General features: G+C 60.5%; 1 protein-coding gene across 1 annotated transcript; it reads left to right on the top strand.

The window, feature by feature from the left end:
- Positions 1–2,095: 2,095 nt before the first annotated feature.
- On the top strand, positions 2,096–15,391 carry PROM2 (prominin 2). Its single transcript, XM_084900151.1, has 24 exons — positions 2,096–2,453; positions 3,081–3,130; positions 3,523–3,725; positions 3,817–3,937; positions 4,160–4,223; positions 4,462–4,551; positions 4,863–5,062; positions 5,385–5,459; positions 6,235–6,298; positions 6,532–6,691; positions 7,005–7,157; positions 8,012–8,135; positions 8,611–8,702; positions 8,834–8,918; positions 10,903–11,049; positions 11,549–11,620; positions 12,351–12,443; positions 12,568–12,621; positions 12,918–12,998; positions 13,179–13,247; positions 13,843–13,932; positions 14,140–14,246; positions 14,515–14,588; positions 14,850–15,391. The coding sequence occupies exons 1-23, from the start codon at positions 2,219–2,221 to the stop codon at positions 14,576–14,578; spliced, it is 2,493 nt and encodes an 830-aa protein (XP_084756277.1). The 5' UTR covers positions 2,096–2,218; the 3' UTR covers positions 14,579–14,588; positions 14,850–15,391.
- Positions 15,392–16,076: the final 685 nt, after the last annotated feature.

Genomic DNA, 16,076 nt, shown 5'->3' with positions numbered 1-16,076 from the left:
TTTGCCACAGCATGGATGAAACTGGAGAGCATTATGCTAAGTGAAATAAGCCAGTTGGAGAAAGATAAATATCACATGATCTCACTTATATGTGGGATATAATCAACATAATTTGATGAACAAGAATAGATCCAAAGACAAATAAATGGTAGGAAAGGAGGTGGCTAGAGAGCAACCAAAGGACTTGTATGCTTGGATATTAGCATAACCAATGGACACAGGCACGGGGCGGTGGGGGCTTGCCCGGGGTGGGAAGGGCTGTGTGTGTGTGGGGGGGAGGTGTGTATCAATAGGAGAAAAAGGAGACTAGGTAAAACTTCAGACAATAAAAAAAAATAACAGGAAAAAAAAAGAAGAGAGGAAGGGTGAGGGACTGGGCCAAGGCTGCTTATGACCCCAAGCCCCAAGGGTTTCTAGTGCTCCCCAGGAAGCGGGGACATAACTGCACTGCCCTCCCTGCGCCCAACTAAGAAAATACCAAAAAAAAAAAAAAAAAAAAAGCCAGATCGTGGCTGCTAATTGCTCCATAAGCGGATGGGATTCAGCTGGGAAAGGGGTGTTTCCATCCTGCTGGTGGCAGAACTGAACTCAGAAAGCCGTCACCAGGTAAGTAACTATTTAACAGCTTCAACTGGAGGAGAGGAAGAGGAGGGGCAGGCGGGGAAGAGCAGCCCTTCCTGATGGCAGCCTGGGGGCAGGGCGCCCCAGCACAGGCGAGTCAGACTGGAAGGGTGGGAGGTGGGCACAGCCTGCATTTATGTGTCAGTGCCAGGGCAGAGTGGGCCTCCCACCACATACTTGCCTTGGGCCTCCAGGGGCAATGCGCCCCCCCACACACACACACCCTGAACCGAGGAGCCAGGACGCCCCCAGCCGGTTCCTCAGTGATCCTCATCTCTGAGTCACCCTTTGATGAGGCCCGTTTCCTGTGTGCACCCCGTTATTAACAGGACTTTTCCTTCCTCCACTGTGCCTCTTGTTCCCCGGCTCTAAGGAAACCGTGGGGCAGCGATGGGAAGGGTAAGGATGCTGCTGCCCACTTGGCCCTGACTCAGATTTAAGGGCTCCTGCCTCCCTGAGCAACCCACTCACCCCGAAAACCAGGGCAGCAGCCCCTCCCGCCAGGGCTCCCATGGAAACTCACAAACTCCTATCACTTCTTTGGACACAAACAGCACATGCGTCCGGCAGAGGCACTGGGCAGCGGAGATGAGCAGGAGAGGATAAAGGTCGCCTGTGATTTTAGCCGGCTTTGCCCAGAGCGCTCCCGTTGCATGTCTTCCCTCGCGTCCAGCTACGTGATCAGCCATTTGCTCGCATTAGTGCCCCGGGAGTATCTTCCGGGTCAAAGAGCCATTTCCACAGCGGTGTCTCTAATGACTGCTGGGGTGTCATGTGAGGTGCTCATTTGACAGATTCCCCCGTCGGGTGGCCTCGGGGTGGGCTTGGTGTGATGGAAAATGCGCCAGGATCATCCCTGTCCGCTTGGCCCATTTCCCCGGGACCTGCCCGGCTACAGGCAGCGTCTGGGGTCAGGCACACAGAGGCCCGTGCAGACGCTTCGCGGGCATAGCCTGGATCAGTTCTCTCAGCTGCGACTGGAAGGGGCACTCCTGGCCCACCTTGGCAGGGATCTGCCCACCCAAAGGCCTGTGCCTGCCTGAGTGGCCCCTCTGAGAGCCACTCCGGTCAAAGCCTGGTGGCCTCTCTGCTCCAGATGGGCCTGGTGTGGGCGAGAGGACCGCGGTCCCAGAGGAGCTGGGAGAGGAGCCTGGCTCCTAGGCCTGCAAGGCTGCTCTTGCCACTCTGCGCCAGGGCTTCTTTGGGTGGGTGTTTTCCCAGCCCCCAGCCTGGGCTGCTGGGCTGAGCACAGAATATGATATTGGAAATTGGGCCACCCTAGCCAATCCGGAGCTACTGAGTGCGTCTCTAACCCGCTCCGAGGCAGCCCTCCCAGGAGGACTGGGGAGGGGCTGGAGCGCCCAGGCTCCCAAACCCCAGGTGCTGAGGGCGGTGCTAACAGGCCCTGCCCCCCACTCCAGGCCTCCGCCCTGGCCTTCCAGCGCTCTGGGCCAGCGCCCAGGTACTCTGGAGCCCAAACCCGTCAGGCCAGTTTTGGGATCTGAAGGACGGAGGCTGGTGAAGGATGCACTGTCGGCCCTGGGCGCCTCCCGCTCCCTCTGCCCACACCCGCCTGCCCTGAGCTGCAGGCGACCTCATGGCGCCTCTTCTGGGCCTGGGCCTGGGCCTGGGCCTGGTGCTGGCCCTGAGCCTGCCGGGGGCGCTGGCGCTGGACTGTGAGTCCCTTGGCCCCGCTCCGCGCCTGACCTTCACGCGGGCAGCCAGGGACCGGTGGCTGGCCCCTCGTGTGCGGGCTCCAGGGCCCCTGGACCACCTCTACGGCACCGTGCGTCGCTTCCTCTCCACCGTGCAGCTCAACCCCTTCCCTGCCGGTGAGTGTGCGCTCCCCAGGGGCCTCGGGCGGGGCTGGGTCCTGGCCAGCACCCTGTCCCCTTCCACCGCGGAGCAGGGCTTTTGGAGGGCGGGATCCCCAGCATTCCCACCCCCATCTTCCTGCCCAGGGGCATCACCTGGAGACCCTTCCAGGACCTTCCTGTGTGACCTCGGGTGAGCCCTTTTCCTCTCTGAGCCTCAGTCTCTGACCTAATATAGAGGTTACGTTAGAAGCTCCCGAAGAGCTGGCTAAGGTTCCCTCGGGGGCTAGTGGTGCTAGGGGCTGGGAGGGGCAGGAGGGGCTGCAGGGCCTCTCAGCCTGCCCCCTGCCTCTCCAGGGGAGGAGCTGCTAGGCCAGGCTCTTCTCCACTCTTAACCAGGCCCATGGCTTGGCTTCCTGCTGCAGGGCCAGCCTGCAGGGTCCAGGAGGAGGGGCTGGCCAGGCCTCCCCCAACCCCTCCGTCCAAGGCCTGGGCATGATGGCCAGGGGCTGTGGTGACACTGCCTTTTCCCAGGTGCCTTGGTGGTGGGAGGAGACCCTTCAGCGAGCCCGTCTCTCCTGGTGTGGGGTGGGAACAGGGCAGAGCAGTCGCTGCCCCAAGCCCCCAGCTTGACTTTTTCCATAGAGCTGGTGCGGGACTTGCTGAACGAGCCGGCCTCCGTGAAGGTGGATGAGGTGAGGCTGGGCAGGGTGGAGAGGGAGTTTCGGCTGAGCCTGGACTGAAAGGGAAGGCCCCCTCAGCTCAGCCCGCCTTGCTGGCTGTCCCCCAGGGTGGGTCTTGGGCATCCCTTCCTCTCTTTCATGAGCCCTGCAGTCAGTCAGCAGACCTGATTTCAAACCACAGCTATGCCCTTAGCTGGGGTTTGCAGTGAACCCCCACCTCCCTGGAGGGCAGTGTCCTCAGCTGTAAGGTGGTAAACAACAGTAAGGACACGTGCGACTTGCACAGGTTCAAGGACATCCGTGAAATGTGCCCTCTGTGGGCATCCGTCCTCCTGGTTGCCCCGGGGTGTCCTGCAGGGCAGGCTGGTCGGTGGGTCAGAACAGCCTTGTCGCCCGCCCCGCAGGTGGTGCGGTACGAGGCTGGCTACGTGGTGTGCGCCGTCATCGCGGGCCTCTACCTCCTGGCGGTGCCCACCGCCGGGCTCTGTTTCTGTTGCTGCCGTGGCCACCAGCGCTGCGGGGGCCCAGGGAAGGCGGAGTACAAGGAGATGGCCTGTGAGCGCGGCACCCTCATGACCTTCCTGCTGCTGACCACCCTCGTGCTGCTGTGAGGGGTGCCCGGCTCGGGCGGGAGGGCGGGCCCAGGCCCAGGTGCCCAAGGACATCCAGCGAGTTCCTTCCTCCGCCCCATCCCACAGGATTGGCGTTGTCTGTGCCTTTGTCACCAACCAGCGTGTGCATGAGCACATGGGCCCCAGTGTCGAGGCCGTGCCCGAGACGCTGCTCAGCCTCCGGGGCCTGGTCTCTGATGTCCCCCAGGTGAGCACCGGGTAACCGCTCACCCACATGAGCACCAGGCCTAGGCAGGTCAGAGCAGAGTGGGTCTTGCAAATTAGCCCAAAGGGGGCCCCTTCCAACATGTACTTGGCTGCCCCCTGCTGGAGAGTCACTGTACTACACAAATGCACCCCTGAGTCAGGGGAAGGAAGGGCTGGGAAAGGATGGAGGGGGCGCGGTCAGGTGACCACCTGTGTTGCCTAGGAGCTGCAGGCTGTGGCACAGCAGTTCTCCGTGCCCCAGAACCGCGTCTTGAAGGAACTGGATGGTGAGGATTAGCGCTGGCTGGCAGCTGGGCCAGCCCCGGGGGCCTGCTGCCCTGGTCTGTCTTGAGAGGCCCTCTCATCCCCTCATCCTGGGCTCCCCGTGGGAACACCCTCACAGAGGGGGGGATTGGGCCCAGCTGGGCAGCCAGGCTGCTGCAGAACCTGGGGAGACTGGATGGACCGGCCCGGAGGGCTCCTGGCGCCCGGGGACCAACCCTCAGACTGCCCTGTGCTCTTCAGGTGTTGCCGTGAGCATCGGGAGCGCAATCCACACCCAGCTCAGGAGCGCGGTGTATGAGACGCTGGCCTCACTGCTCAGCCTGGGCCGGGGTGAGTGGACCAGCGTCCTGGGTGGTGTTTCTGGAGGCCGGCCCCTCCCTCACTCGCCCCGGATTTCTTTAGCTGCCTTAGCTAAGCCCCACCCTTGGCTTTGTCCTAGGATCCCCTTGGGCACCCTTGCCTGAATGCGCCCTGGGGCCATTTCCCTTATAACTGTTGAGGTTAGAGATCAATGTTGGCAGCTCCTTTTGGCTGGGTGGGGACAAGGGGGAGGAGGGGAGATGTTTTGCTTCCCTCCAGGCCTCTGAGGATGCTGGCAGCAGTGGGGGGACTGCTCAGTCAAGATTCAGGGTGTCTCTCAGCCCTGCAGGTCTCAGTGGACCACCTCCGAGCCCTGAATGCCACCCTCCTGGAGCTGCGGGAGGGGCAGCAGGACCTGGATCAGGCTGTTTTGGTGCACCGAGAGCGCCTCCGTGACCTGCTGCAGGAGCCCGGCTGCCAGGGCTGCCAGGAGACCCTGAGCCAGGCCCATGGCCTGGAGCTGGGAGCTGACTTCAGCCAGGTGCAGGCCGGACAGCGGCTGTTAGAGCGAGGGGGGCTGCCCCCGGAGCTGCCCTGGGTCCCCTGTTTCCCGAGGTGGACCCCCACTCTTCTCCACCCTCCCAGGGCAATGCTGGTCATCCTGGCAGAGGGGCAGCAGCTTTCCTACGGCACAAAGTGTGCCATCAGCTCCTCGAGGTGTCACTGCTGCCCAGGACAGAGGGCTGTGCTGGTCCGGGCATTTTACACACGAGGACACTGAGGCTTCAGTGGCCTCTGCCCCCACCCTCCCTCATGATCCCTTTCAGGCCTTTGTCATTACCCCTCCTCCCCCCCAATCTCAGGTGCCCCATGTGGACGATGTCCTTCATCGCCTGGAGGGGGTCCCGGAGGCCAACTTCTCCAGCATGGTCCAGGAGGTGAGTGTCTACCATGCTACCTGGCCTCTCCCCCACCTGGCAGAGAACTCCCAGTGAGGAGCCTCAGTTTCCCCTTTTGGGTGCTTGCCCAGTTGAACCTAAGACTTGGGTCAAAGCAGGGCCTCACCGTCACATGGTACCCAGGGCTGGAATATCCCAATGGATGCCAGTTCTTGAGCGCACATGGTGTGGTGGGGGAGGCAGGCCCAGAACTCAGAAGCAAGAGCTAGGACCTTCAGGGTGTGGGGGCTGGGCAGCCAGGGAGGGAGCCTGCAGCTGAGCCCCGATGGCAGGCAGGATCTCCAGGGTGGACATGGCTGTGGGGAACCCCACAGCATGAGCCAGCACCTGTGACCCAGGCCTGGACCACCTGAGTTGAGACGGTGAGGCTGTGTGAGGTGGCTGCTGCAGCAGCCCCAGGAGGAAGGAGTGGGGGCTGAGGCTGCGAGAGGGGTTAGAATGGACTCTAGGGAAATACACATAGCAGGCCTGTGCAGGATGGATGGGAAACACGGGAGTCTACTGCAGTAGTCTAGGCAGAGGGCTGGGGGTCAAAGGGAGGGTCATCGAGGAGCTCTGGGGAGTTGAGTCAGGCTGGGCCCAGGGAGGGGAAAGAAGCCATGGACCGAGAGAACCAAGGGAAGGCTGCTTCCCGATTTCCAGAGTTGGGAGCAGAAAATGAGATCCCCTCCCCCTGGGCCTGGTGGTGTGGAGGTCCCCACGCGGGGATCCCCAGGTATAGAGCGGGAGGCACAGCTGCCTTTTGCTCTGGCAGGAGAACAGCACCTTTAACGCCCTCCCACTCCTGGCTCCCTTGCAGTTGGCCGATGTGGTCAAAGGTAAGGCCCTGCCCAGGGGCCAGGCTGGCTGCCCAGCATGCCACCCCACTCCACCCCTAACGACAGGCTCGCTGACTGAGGAGTGGGGCCGTGGGTGGAGGCTGACGGCTATTCCTGGGCTGGGCCTGGAGAGTGGGCCCTCTCTGTGGGTCCAAGGTGATCTTCCTGCCCACCCTTCCCCCTGGGCCCCTGGGCGCCTTCCCCAACCCATTAGCCCCTGCTGCTTTGGGCAGAGCTGAAGAAGGCAGTGGCCCAGCAGCCTAGAGGGCTGAAGACACTGGCCAAAGCGTTCCCAAACTGGGAGGCGGCCTCTCGCTGGAGCCAGGCACTGGAGAAGGTGGAAAACAGTAGCCGCCCCTACCTGAAGGAGGTGCAGAGATACGAGAAATACAGGTGCTCCGGACGCATGGGGGTGGGGTTGGAGTTGCCAGCTTCTTGGTCACCTGGACCCCATTACAGTCCCCATCAACTCCTTGCTGTCCTAAGCCCCTGCCTCCTTTTAAGCCAAGATCCTTTACTCCTTGGGCCCTTGAGATCTGAGCCTGTAGACCCTGTAGAAGCAGGGGTTGTGGTGGGGGGTGGGTGTCAGGAAGTATACAAATCTACACTCTAAGTCCCCAACCTTGGGGTTAGTGGCCCCGCCCAGCCACTAGGTCCTTTGCTAGCCTATCCCTTCTCAGTGACACCCGCTTCTTTTCTGTGGCAGGTGGATTGTGGGCTACATCCTGTGCTCTGTGGTCCTGCTTGTGGTGGTCTGTAACCTCGTGGGCCTCAACCTGGGCATCTGGGGGCTGTCTGCCCAGCGGGACCGCAGCCACTTGGAGGCCAAGGGCAGGGCTGGAGCCCGCATCCTCATGATGTAAGAAGGGTGTGGAGAGGGTAGGGTCTCTCCCATCAGGCTGACCAGGTTCCCCTGTGCGCACTGACACGCCTGTCCTGGGCACTGAGAGACTGACTTGCTGGGTGGTCATGGCACATCAGTAACCCACCTGAGCCCCATAACAACACAGAAACATTTCCACCTCCACACCAGTTGCAATGATAGTAACCAAAGGGCCCCCCCCTTGAGCCCAGACAGAGCCTGGGATCTTTCTTCACCCCGCCTCCAGGCAGCACCACCGATAGCAGGTGGCCCCAGAGAGAGAATCTATTTGCTCTGGACTAGATGGTCTCTAAGGCCAGGGCTGCCATTCAGTTGTGCAGGCTGCTCACTGCATTGGGGTACCTGGCCACAGGGGTGGGTGGGGGCTGAAATCCAGCCCACGTTTTACTCTCTAAGCTCAGGCCCGACATGGGGCTGTGCCTGCCTCCCAAAAAAGCCATACAGGTCAGCTGCACGGGTCCTGCTCAGACCCTCTAAGTTGCACCTGCTGGTGGGTCATGGCTGGCTGTGCCAGGTGGCCCTGTTGAGGGCTGAGTTCTGGAGCTGGTCACCTCTATGCGCCCTGGGCCCAAGGGGCAGCAGTCCTGTCTCTTTGAGCAAAACAGTTACACTTTCCTCTATGCTGCCAGGGCCCAGCGACATTGAGGATGGGGATGGATGGGGTGGGGACAGTCAGCATTTCTAATTCCAGGCCAAGGTGGCAGTCCTCTGAGTTTTCCTCCCCAAAGGGCTCTGCCCTGGAGCCAAAATTGCTGACCACGCTGGCCTGGGATGTGGGTGGGGATAGAGGGTCTCTCTCTCCTCAACCCCCACCCTTCTGCCTTCCCCAGTGGGGCCAGCCTCAGCTTCCTCTTCGCTGCACCCCTCATCCTCCTCGTCTTCTCCACCTTCCTGGTGGGCGGCAATGTGCAGACGCTGGTGTGTCGGAGCTGGCAGAGCGGGGAGCTCTACGAGGTGGGTGGAAGGAGATATGAGCAGAGAAAGAGGGTGGAAGGAAGTGGGGGCCTGAGAAGACAAGAGGGAGAGGAAGGGGCAATGATGAAGGCCCAAGAAAGACAGAAAACCACCAATAGGTGAGGAGTGGGAGCGAGAGCCCGTGAGTGCCTGGGCTGATGCCCAGCCCCAGGGCGGGGACTCCCAGACCTCAGCCCTCTTTCTCCTAACTCTGGGAACTGGGGGTCCTGGTTCCTCAGTGCTTCTCGCAGGTAATCACAGATTCTCTGTTGCAGACCAGCTACCTCCCTTAAGATTTGTGGGAAGGGTCCCTGCTGGGTGTTAGGACCCAGGGAGATTGGAGTTGGAGGCAGGTTTGGGCTGGAGTCAAAGGGGTATGTTGTCTGCTAAGCCAGGATATCATGGGATGGGCCCTTGGCCGGGACAACCTTGCCCCTGCCCACTCCAGGCTCATTTCTCTCTGACCCATCTACAGTTTATTGACACACCGGGGAACTTGCCCTCGTCCATGAACTTGTCCCACCTTCTTGGTCTGAAGAAGAACATCAGTATCCTCCTGGCCTATCAGTGAGTAGGAAGCCTGGGCTGGGACAGGGTGTGAGGAGGAGCTGAGGTGAGTGTCCCATTAGGGTGCCGTCAGTCCCCTGGCCATCCCCTTATCTTTGACACCCATTGTCCCCCCCTCCGCCCCTCCCCAGGCAGTGCAGGAAAGGGGCTCCGCTCTGGAGGGTCTTGCAGCTCAATGACTCCTATGACCTGGAGACGTACCTGGACCTGAGCCAGGTGAGGGAACAGAGGCTGTGGGGACTTTCCTACAGATCCCCTCCTCCGGTCTTGCGTCTGTGGTGGGACCATCTCCTTGAACCTAAGATGTCTGCAAGAGCAATTGAGGCCCTGATGGCAGCTCGGGGCCTGGCCAAGGGCTAGAGCCTGGAGGTTTCTGGGATGTGCAGGTTGGCGGCTGAGTGCCTGGGGCCGTGGCCAACTCTGAGCATTGTGCTCCAGGAAAACTGGACACAGCTGAGGCGGCAGTAGGAAAGGCTGGTGACAGTGAGTAGGAGGCTGAGGGTGTGTCCTGCCCGGGACAGGCATTGGTTGGTATGCTGTGGTTGGGAGGGGGTGACGGTGAAAATGATGGTGATGAAGTTGGCCCCTTGCTGAGCTTACGCTGTCAGTCGGTGGCAAGATTCAATCCCTCAGCCGTTGGACTTTGCCAGAGCTTGGTGCATAGAACGGGGGAAAAGGATCCATGCCATAGGAAATAGTTCTGGGACACAGGAGGAAGAGCTACTGCATGAGAGCTGCTTGGAGAGTGGGGTCCTCCTGAGGGTGTATGTCCTCTCCTTTCCTCTCTCCACCCCTAAGGGAGGTGAGTGAGAGTTGTTTGACTCCCAGGCCCCCCAGGAAGCTTTCCCCAGGCATGTCCTGGGAACCCCCCACCCCTGCCCCGAGCACAGTGACTCCTGATTCTCCATCCAGAAAACCTTCCAACTCCTCTTGAACCCACCGCTCATTCTCAGCCCCCAGGGCAGCATATACCTGAGTCCTGCCAGCCAGCATAGCCACATGGTCCAGTGACAGTCCCAACTCCATCCTATAAGTGGGGGCCTTAGCTTTCTCCTCCTCCAGTGTCTCTAACCAGACAAGATGCCCACAGAGCAGGTGATACTGGGTTCTCAGTCACGACAGACACTGCCTGTGGAGGAAGGCTGGCCAGGGAGGGCTTCAGCAGGGGCCTGGGCAGAGGGGCCCTGCTCTGCTGGCTGGGAGTCATGGCTCTTGTGGGGAGGGGTCTCAGCCGAACGTGGGAGGGGAGGGTCCAGCTCACAGAAAAGTCTGACACTAGGGGCTCAGGTTCAGAGGGACTGGGCAATCCTTGGGGCCCTCTGGCAACATCAAATGTGGCCTTAAGAGTGCTTGTCCTCCAGGAGCTGGTGAGGCAGAGATAAGTGTGACAAGCTGTGCTTCCCAGGGCGCCAGGAGGGCTCTGGCTGCCTTCAGACATCTCCCGTCCCTGCCTGTCACCATGCCTCTGAGGAAGAATTAGGCCTTTCTCCCCGGGGGAGGCAGGGTGGTGGGCAGGAGGGGACCAGAGCTGGGCTCCATTCTCTCACCTGCTGTGAAACCTCGGGCAGGTGAGTGCCCCTCTCTGGACTTAGTCTCTCACCCATTAAACATGGCTGAATGACATACCCTTTAAGTCTCCTCCAGCAATGGCTGGGAAATGCTGAGTGTTCCTTCTTAAACTGTGATCTGTCTTAAGTGAGTGTGTTCATTCATTAAGTCACTCAGTCATCCATCCAACCATCTATCCACCCATCCATCCACTTTTATGTATTCAACACACTTGAACCCCTGCTCTGGCCTCCGAGGGTTTGGTTCAGAATGGGCGGAGGAGGCGTTGCTCTCACAGAGCTGATGGCAACGGCAAGTGCACTGATAGACAGTGTCACAGGGACAGGTGCTCTGAAGCCCCTGACACGTGGTGATGTGACAGGTGGGCTGGGGAAGCTATTTTACACTGGATGCCACAGGGAAGGTCTGTGTTGTTGTCTAATAGCCAGACAGGTGCTTGAGGTGGGCTGGGTATTGGTGGGGATGAGTTGAAGGGAGAGGGTGGGTAAGAAGCAGAGGTCTCTGCGGGGGGGTCTGTCTGGGGCTGGGAGGATCCAGAATGGAGGCCCTGGTGACCTCCCATCTAGGACAGCAGTTCTGGGGCCCTGGCTTAGGGCCTGGACATGTCCCTACCCCCTCCCCTCTCTCCCAGTACTCGGCCAAGCTGGAGCAGGAGTTGCAGAACTTCAAAGTGGATATGGAGAGTCTGGACCTGCTGAGCCCAGCTGGCCTCCGGGACCTGAAGGCCCTGCAGAGCAGTGGGCTTAGTGACATCCACTACCCTGGCTTCCTCATCCAGGTCAGCCATGGGCCCCTCAGGCCAGACCTCTGCAGAACAGAGGGGCCTGAGGAGGAGCTGGAGGGGTGCATCTTGCCCTGCCCCAGCCCTTCATCTTTTCTCAAGCCCCCATGTCCCTGGGGGGGGGGGTGTGGGAGGGTTGTCCCCAGACCATGTGGATCCAGACCATGTGCCCCAGGCCTGTCCTGGTGTCCCCATCCTCCTGGGCTGGAGTGAATGTCCCCCCAACCCCAGGGTATGCCGCTGTCCGTGGTTCTGAATCCTATGTTGAGGCAAATGATAGTGAGAAGTCTCCTCTTCCTTGGGGTACACCAGAGGGCGCCTCACTTTTTTTCTTCTATCTGAATAGAAAATGGTGTATGTCAGTCACAGGTTCAGTCAGACCTGCTGATGTGTCCTTACTGACATACTTGGTGTGCAGTACTTTTGCAAAGACTGGAAATTTGAGGGAGGGGGGAACCAGGGTTCATCCCCTCCTGGCCCCTCCATCTGCCCCTAGATCGAGAAGCCCGTGGTGAACACCAGTGTGGAGAAGCTGGCCCATGATCTAGAAGGACTGTCCCACTCTCAGGTGAGAAAGGAAGAGGGACCCCACTGGGCAGGCAGGAGTTGGGGAGAGGCCTGTGCCATGAGAGGGGGTGAGAGTGGTTGGGCAGGGGATGGGGTTAGGGCAAAGGCAGGGGATTGAGGCTCCCACCAGTGAGGCTCCACACCCCCGGCAGGGCTGAAGGGGTTTGCAGCATCAGTTCTGACTCAAGTTCGGCCACCAATTGGCTGTGTGGCCTTGGGCAAGTCACTTACCTTCCCTGGGCCTTATTTATTCCATCTGTGAGGTCAGACGGACTGACTGGTCTGGCATCACACCTTGGGGCAAGTGTTTCTAAGTGCTCAGTGCTGTGGGGCCCCTGGGACAGGTGGAGAGGACAGTGCGATGGAGCAGATATCATGACAGTTGCCCCTCAGGGGTTTCAGCTCCTCTGGGAAAATAGCACTTTGTATTCAGAAATATTTAGAGTTTAAAAGTTACTTTCCGGATAGGTTATAGGCCCCACCCAGCAGATGCCACTCAGACAGGTTCTGTGGCAGACTTAGGGATGCCCAGCAAGCTAGCAGTAGACCTTGAACTTGAGCTTAGGCCTCTAAACCCAGATCCGGCCCAGGAGTTCAAGGAGGCCTTAGTGTTTCACCTGAGCCTGGCATGCACACCCCTCAGCATGTTGGTTGAACAGTTTGGTAAAGGATATGCTGGCAAGGGCTGCTCAGTCCTGGGCAGAGGCCATTCTGTCCCTGTCTCCCCTCAGGGCAATTATGTGCTGGGGAAGCAACTGCAGGACGAGGCCCAAGGGCTCAGAACCCTCTACCAGGAGAAGGTCCTCCCCCAGCAGAGCCTTGTGGTAAGTCTGGAGGCCCAGGGAGCTTGGGGCCTGTGGGGGAGGGGAGGCAGGCAGGGAGCATGAACAGGGAGACAGGCACCAGATCCTGCTCTTGCCCTGACCAGCCCCCATCTCTCCTCCACAGGCCAAGCTCAACATCAGTGTCATGGCTCTGGCATTCTCAGCACCAAACCTCCAGGTGGCTCTGGAGATGGGAGGGTGGGGTGGAGCAGGTGGGCAGCAGAGGGAGGGAGGAAGAGGCCCAGCTGACTTGGGACCTCACCGGCTCTGCCCAGTCCCATGGGAGGTTGAGGGCTGGGTGGGAAGAACTGAGGTGGGTGAGCAGATCCCTGAGGACCACGGTCTGATCCTCTGTGACCTTGGGGCGGAACACCCTGCCCCAGGCTGACGTGCTGGGTACTCTCTGCCGAGTTCATGAGGGAGGCTGCTCCCTGACCGAGCGGCACACTAACTGAGCCTGTCCCCTCTCCCCAGCGGGAGACCTCAGGTGCCCTGGACAGGGTCACCCACCTGAAAGGAGAGCTGCCGGCCTGGGCCAGCCGTGTCCTGAGGAACGTGAGTGTGGGATGGCCAAGGGGTGGCGGCTGTCTCAGAGCCAGAGGAGGGTGGAGGGGCTGAGGCACACAGGGCTCCCACTCGGCCTCTCCTCCAGCCCTGACCTGATGGGACCCCGCATGGGTACTGGGTGCTGGTTCCTGGGACTCCTGCCAGCCCAGGCTCCTCTCCTTTCTACAGGAAAGTGAGTGCTTCCTGACCCGGGAGATGGACTACTTTTCCCAGTACGTGGCCTGGGTGAGAGAGGAGGTGAGTGGGGCTCAGGCCCCTCCTGGCCTCAGAGCCACTGCCGATCACTCGCTTCCAGTGGTACCAGCCATTCACTCTGCTCCACCCTCTCCAGAGCCCCTTGGAGATTCCCTAGAGGTGCCTTGGAACCCAAACTCCCAAACCTGGCATCCATGCCCCTGCTCGCTAGGCAGCCCTTCTCTGAGGCCTGAGTGGGAGCGGGACAGGCCAAGGGTCCCAAACGTGCTGTCCACACCCATCTGCATGTCCTTCCTCGTGCTGGCCCTTTGCCCATCCTGTCTGGTCCACCCCAGCCCTCAGGCCTGCCTCCTCCTGCAGGCCTCACTGACCAGCTTCCACAAGCTGTGCTGCCTCTCCAGGGAGACAGCAGGCACAGTGCTGGGCACACACAATAGGCGCTTAATGCAGGCTGGGGCATGATGGAAAGGGCAGGAGCAGAGCTGTGTATCCTTACAACTCTGTGTTCCTGTGTCCGTGTGTCTGTCCATGTGTTCCTGCGTCCCTGATCTCCCCCATGTGTCCTGGACCTGTCTGTGTCTGCCAACCTCTCTCTGACTCTGGGTCTGCATGTACCCGCCTCCTGTGGATGCCGCAGGTGACTCAGCACATCGCCACCTGCCAGCCCCTCTCTGGAGCCCTGGACAATGGCCGTGCGATCCTGTGTGACATGGTGGCTGACCCCTGGGTGAGTGCCGGGACGGTCCTATGGGCTCATGGACATTAAGGGTCCCTGGGGGCATGCATAAGCAGGGCCTGAGGCGGGGCAAGGTCCCTGCCCCAGGCCTGCACTCAGCTCTGGGAACACTGCTTCCTGCCCCTCACTGAGGCGGTGGGGGCCTGTGGTACTCAGCTGCCTCGCCCCGGCGAGCTAACCCCACACCCTCTGCTCCAGAACGCCTTCTGGTTCTGCCTGGCGTGGTGCACCTTCTTCCTGGTCCCCAGCATCATCTTCGCTATCAAGACCTCCAAATACTTCCATCCCATCTGGAAACGCCTCAGGTGAGGGGCTGCCAGGCCTGTGGAGGCAACAGGGGCCCACACCCCTCCTGAGACGCCCCGCCAGGCTGAGGAGGAGCATGCTAGCCCCAAGGAGCCACGCTGAGGAGCCACCCTTGCTCCTTGCTCCAGCGCACCCAGCAGGCATTGCTGCTCAGATCCACCCCCTCCCCTCCCCCTGGAGAGCATCTGAGGCGGGAAAATCAGGGCTCTGGGCTTGTTCCCCTTGGGCTGGGGTTGTGCGGGGTCCCTCATTCTCTCTCTGCCACAGCTCCAGCAGCTCTGAGGAGACTCAGCTCTTCCACATCCCCCGGGTCACCTCCCTGAAGCTGTAGGACCCCTTGGGTGAGTCACCCCATTAATTCCTTGGTGCCAGGGCAGAGGTTTGGGGGAAGGAAGGGGAGGAGCTGGGGCCCTGAAGCCTTGCCCTGGGTGCATGGACCACCGTCTTCTCCTGTCCTGGAGCCAGGTTTTCTCTACAACTGGGGCCTCCAGGGGGGTGGCAGGTTCTGGGACTTGGTGGGGTCTGGTCCGCCCAGCAGTGGTACAGGCCCTGGCATGTACCCCATTCCTCTCACTCACCTCTTCGTTCTGAATCCATGACAGGTTTGCTGGCTGCAAGGTGATGCCGGGCTGCCGCCTTCCACCTTGACTCGGCCTAGAGGATTCCATTGGATTCCGCCGCTCTTGCCCCCAGAGCCCAGGCCAGCGTCCAGGCCTGGACGGGTCCCCCACTTCCAGCTTCCTGACTCCATCTTGCCTGTTCCCTTTCCACCCCGTCTGCTCACGGCCCCCTTTATTCATTCTCAAAATTGCTGCTGAGCAACAGGGCCCATGGGTTCTTCCAGGCGTCCCTCCTCCTCCTCCTTAGCACGTCAGCACCGAGCAGACCCTGTTCTCCCCCTATTGGAGCCCCTTTCTTAGCACCTTGGGTGGGACAGAGGCCCTGCCCACGCCCTCTGTCATCATCCATCCCTCTCCCTGCACATGCCCCACAGCACTCCCCTCCCTCCCCTCCCTCCCCTTTCCTCAGAGTCACTCTGACCCCTCCTCAGTCACATGGTACATCCTCCCCCTAGGGAAGCTCACTCCCCTTTGTCCTTTCCTTAGCGTATCCCACCACCTTGCTGGTCCCCAGGGACCCCTCCTGCCTGACCAAACTAATCAGGTGAAGCCACTCAGCAGGCAAGGTGCCACCTGGCTGCCGCATGGCCTCTGAACCCACTACTGCCTGGAGACTTGTACCCTCCACAGCTCCAGCCTGATTTCCTGGCCCCCAGCCTGTGTGAAGCCAGAGCCCCCTGCCTGCATCCCTGTTTGGAAACAGTACTGTTCCAAGCAGCTCTCTGAGTATTTGTTTCTGGGAAAGGAACCTGGGACCTGGGACCTGGGCCAGAGCAGGGCCTGGCTCCCAGGAAGTAGCTCTTTGACAGCCCCCACCCAGCTTCCCCAGCCAGGACCTGGTGGCCACAACAGGGTTTTGCACTGTGGCCCTTACTCCTGTGCATGTGGCCTGGGGTCCCCCCGTCCACCCTGTGCTCTCTGCACGCCGAGCCCTGGGTTCCAGAAGAAGGGAAGAGGAAGCGGAGAGAGGACGAGAGATAGGGTCCCTGATCCAGTCAAGTGCTCTCACTTCCTCAGCCGTGGCTCTGGGCCCTGCACGCTAGGTCTCCTAGGATAGAGCCCTGTAAGCAGTCGGTGTCTCTTGAGTGTGGAGAGGAGAACCCAAGGCCTCCTCTGGCCACAGGCATCCAGGGATTCCCCCAGCAATCAGCAGGTGGGGAGGGCCCACTCCAGGAGCAGGCAGACCCGGTCCATGTGCTCGTTCTAACG

This window comes from Pipistrellus hanaki (genome assembly GCF_964339955.1).
Source record: "Pipistrellus hanaki genome assembly, chromosome: 12".
Lineage (NCBI taxonomy): Eukaryota > Metazoa > Chordata > Mammalia > Chiroptera > Vespertilionidae > Pipistrellus > Pipistrellus hanaki.
This window is presented reverse-complemented; position numbering and strand designations above follow the sequence as displayed.

Coding starts and splice junctions, on each gene's coding strand:
- PROM2 (XM_084900151.1), top strand. CDS start 2,219: ATGGCGCCTCTTCTGGGCCTGGGCCTGGGCCTGGGCCTGGTGCTGGCC. Junction 3,131..3,522: donor CCTCCGTGAAGGTGGATGAG/GTGAGGCTGGGC, acceptor CCCGCCCCGCAG/GTGGTGCGGTACGAGGCTGG. Junction 12,622..12,917: donor TCTCAGCACCAAACCTCCAG/GTGGCTCTGGAG, acceptor CCCTCTCCCCAG/CGGGAGACCTCAGGTGCCCT.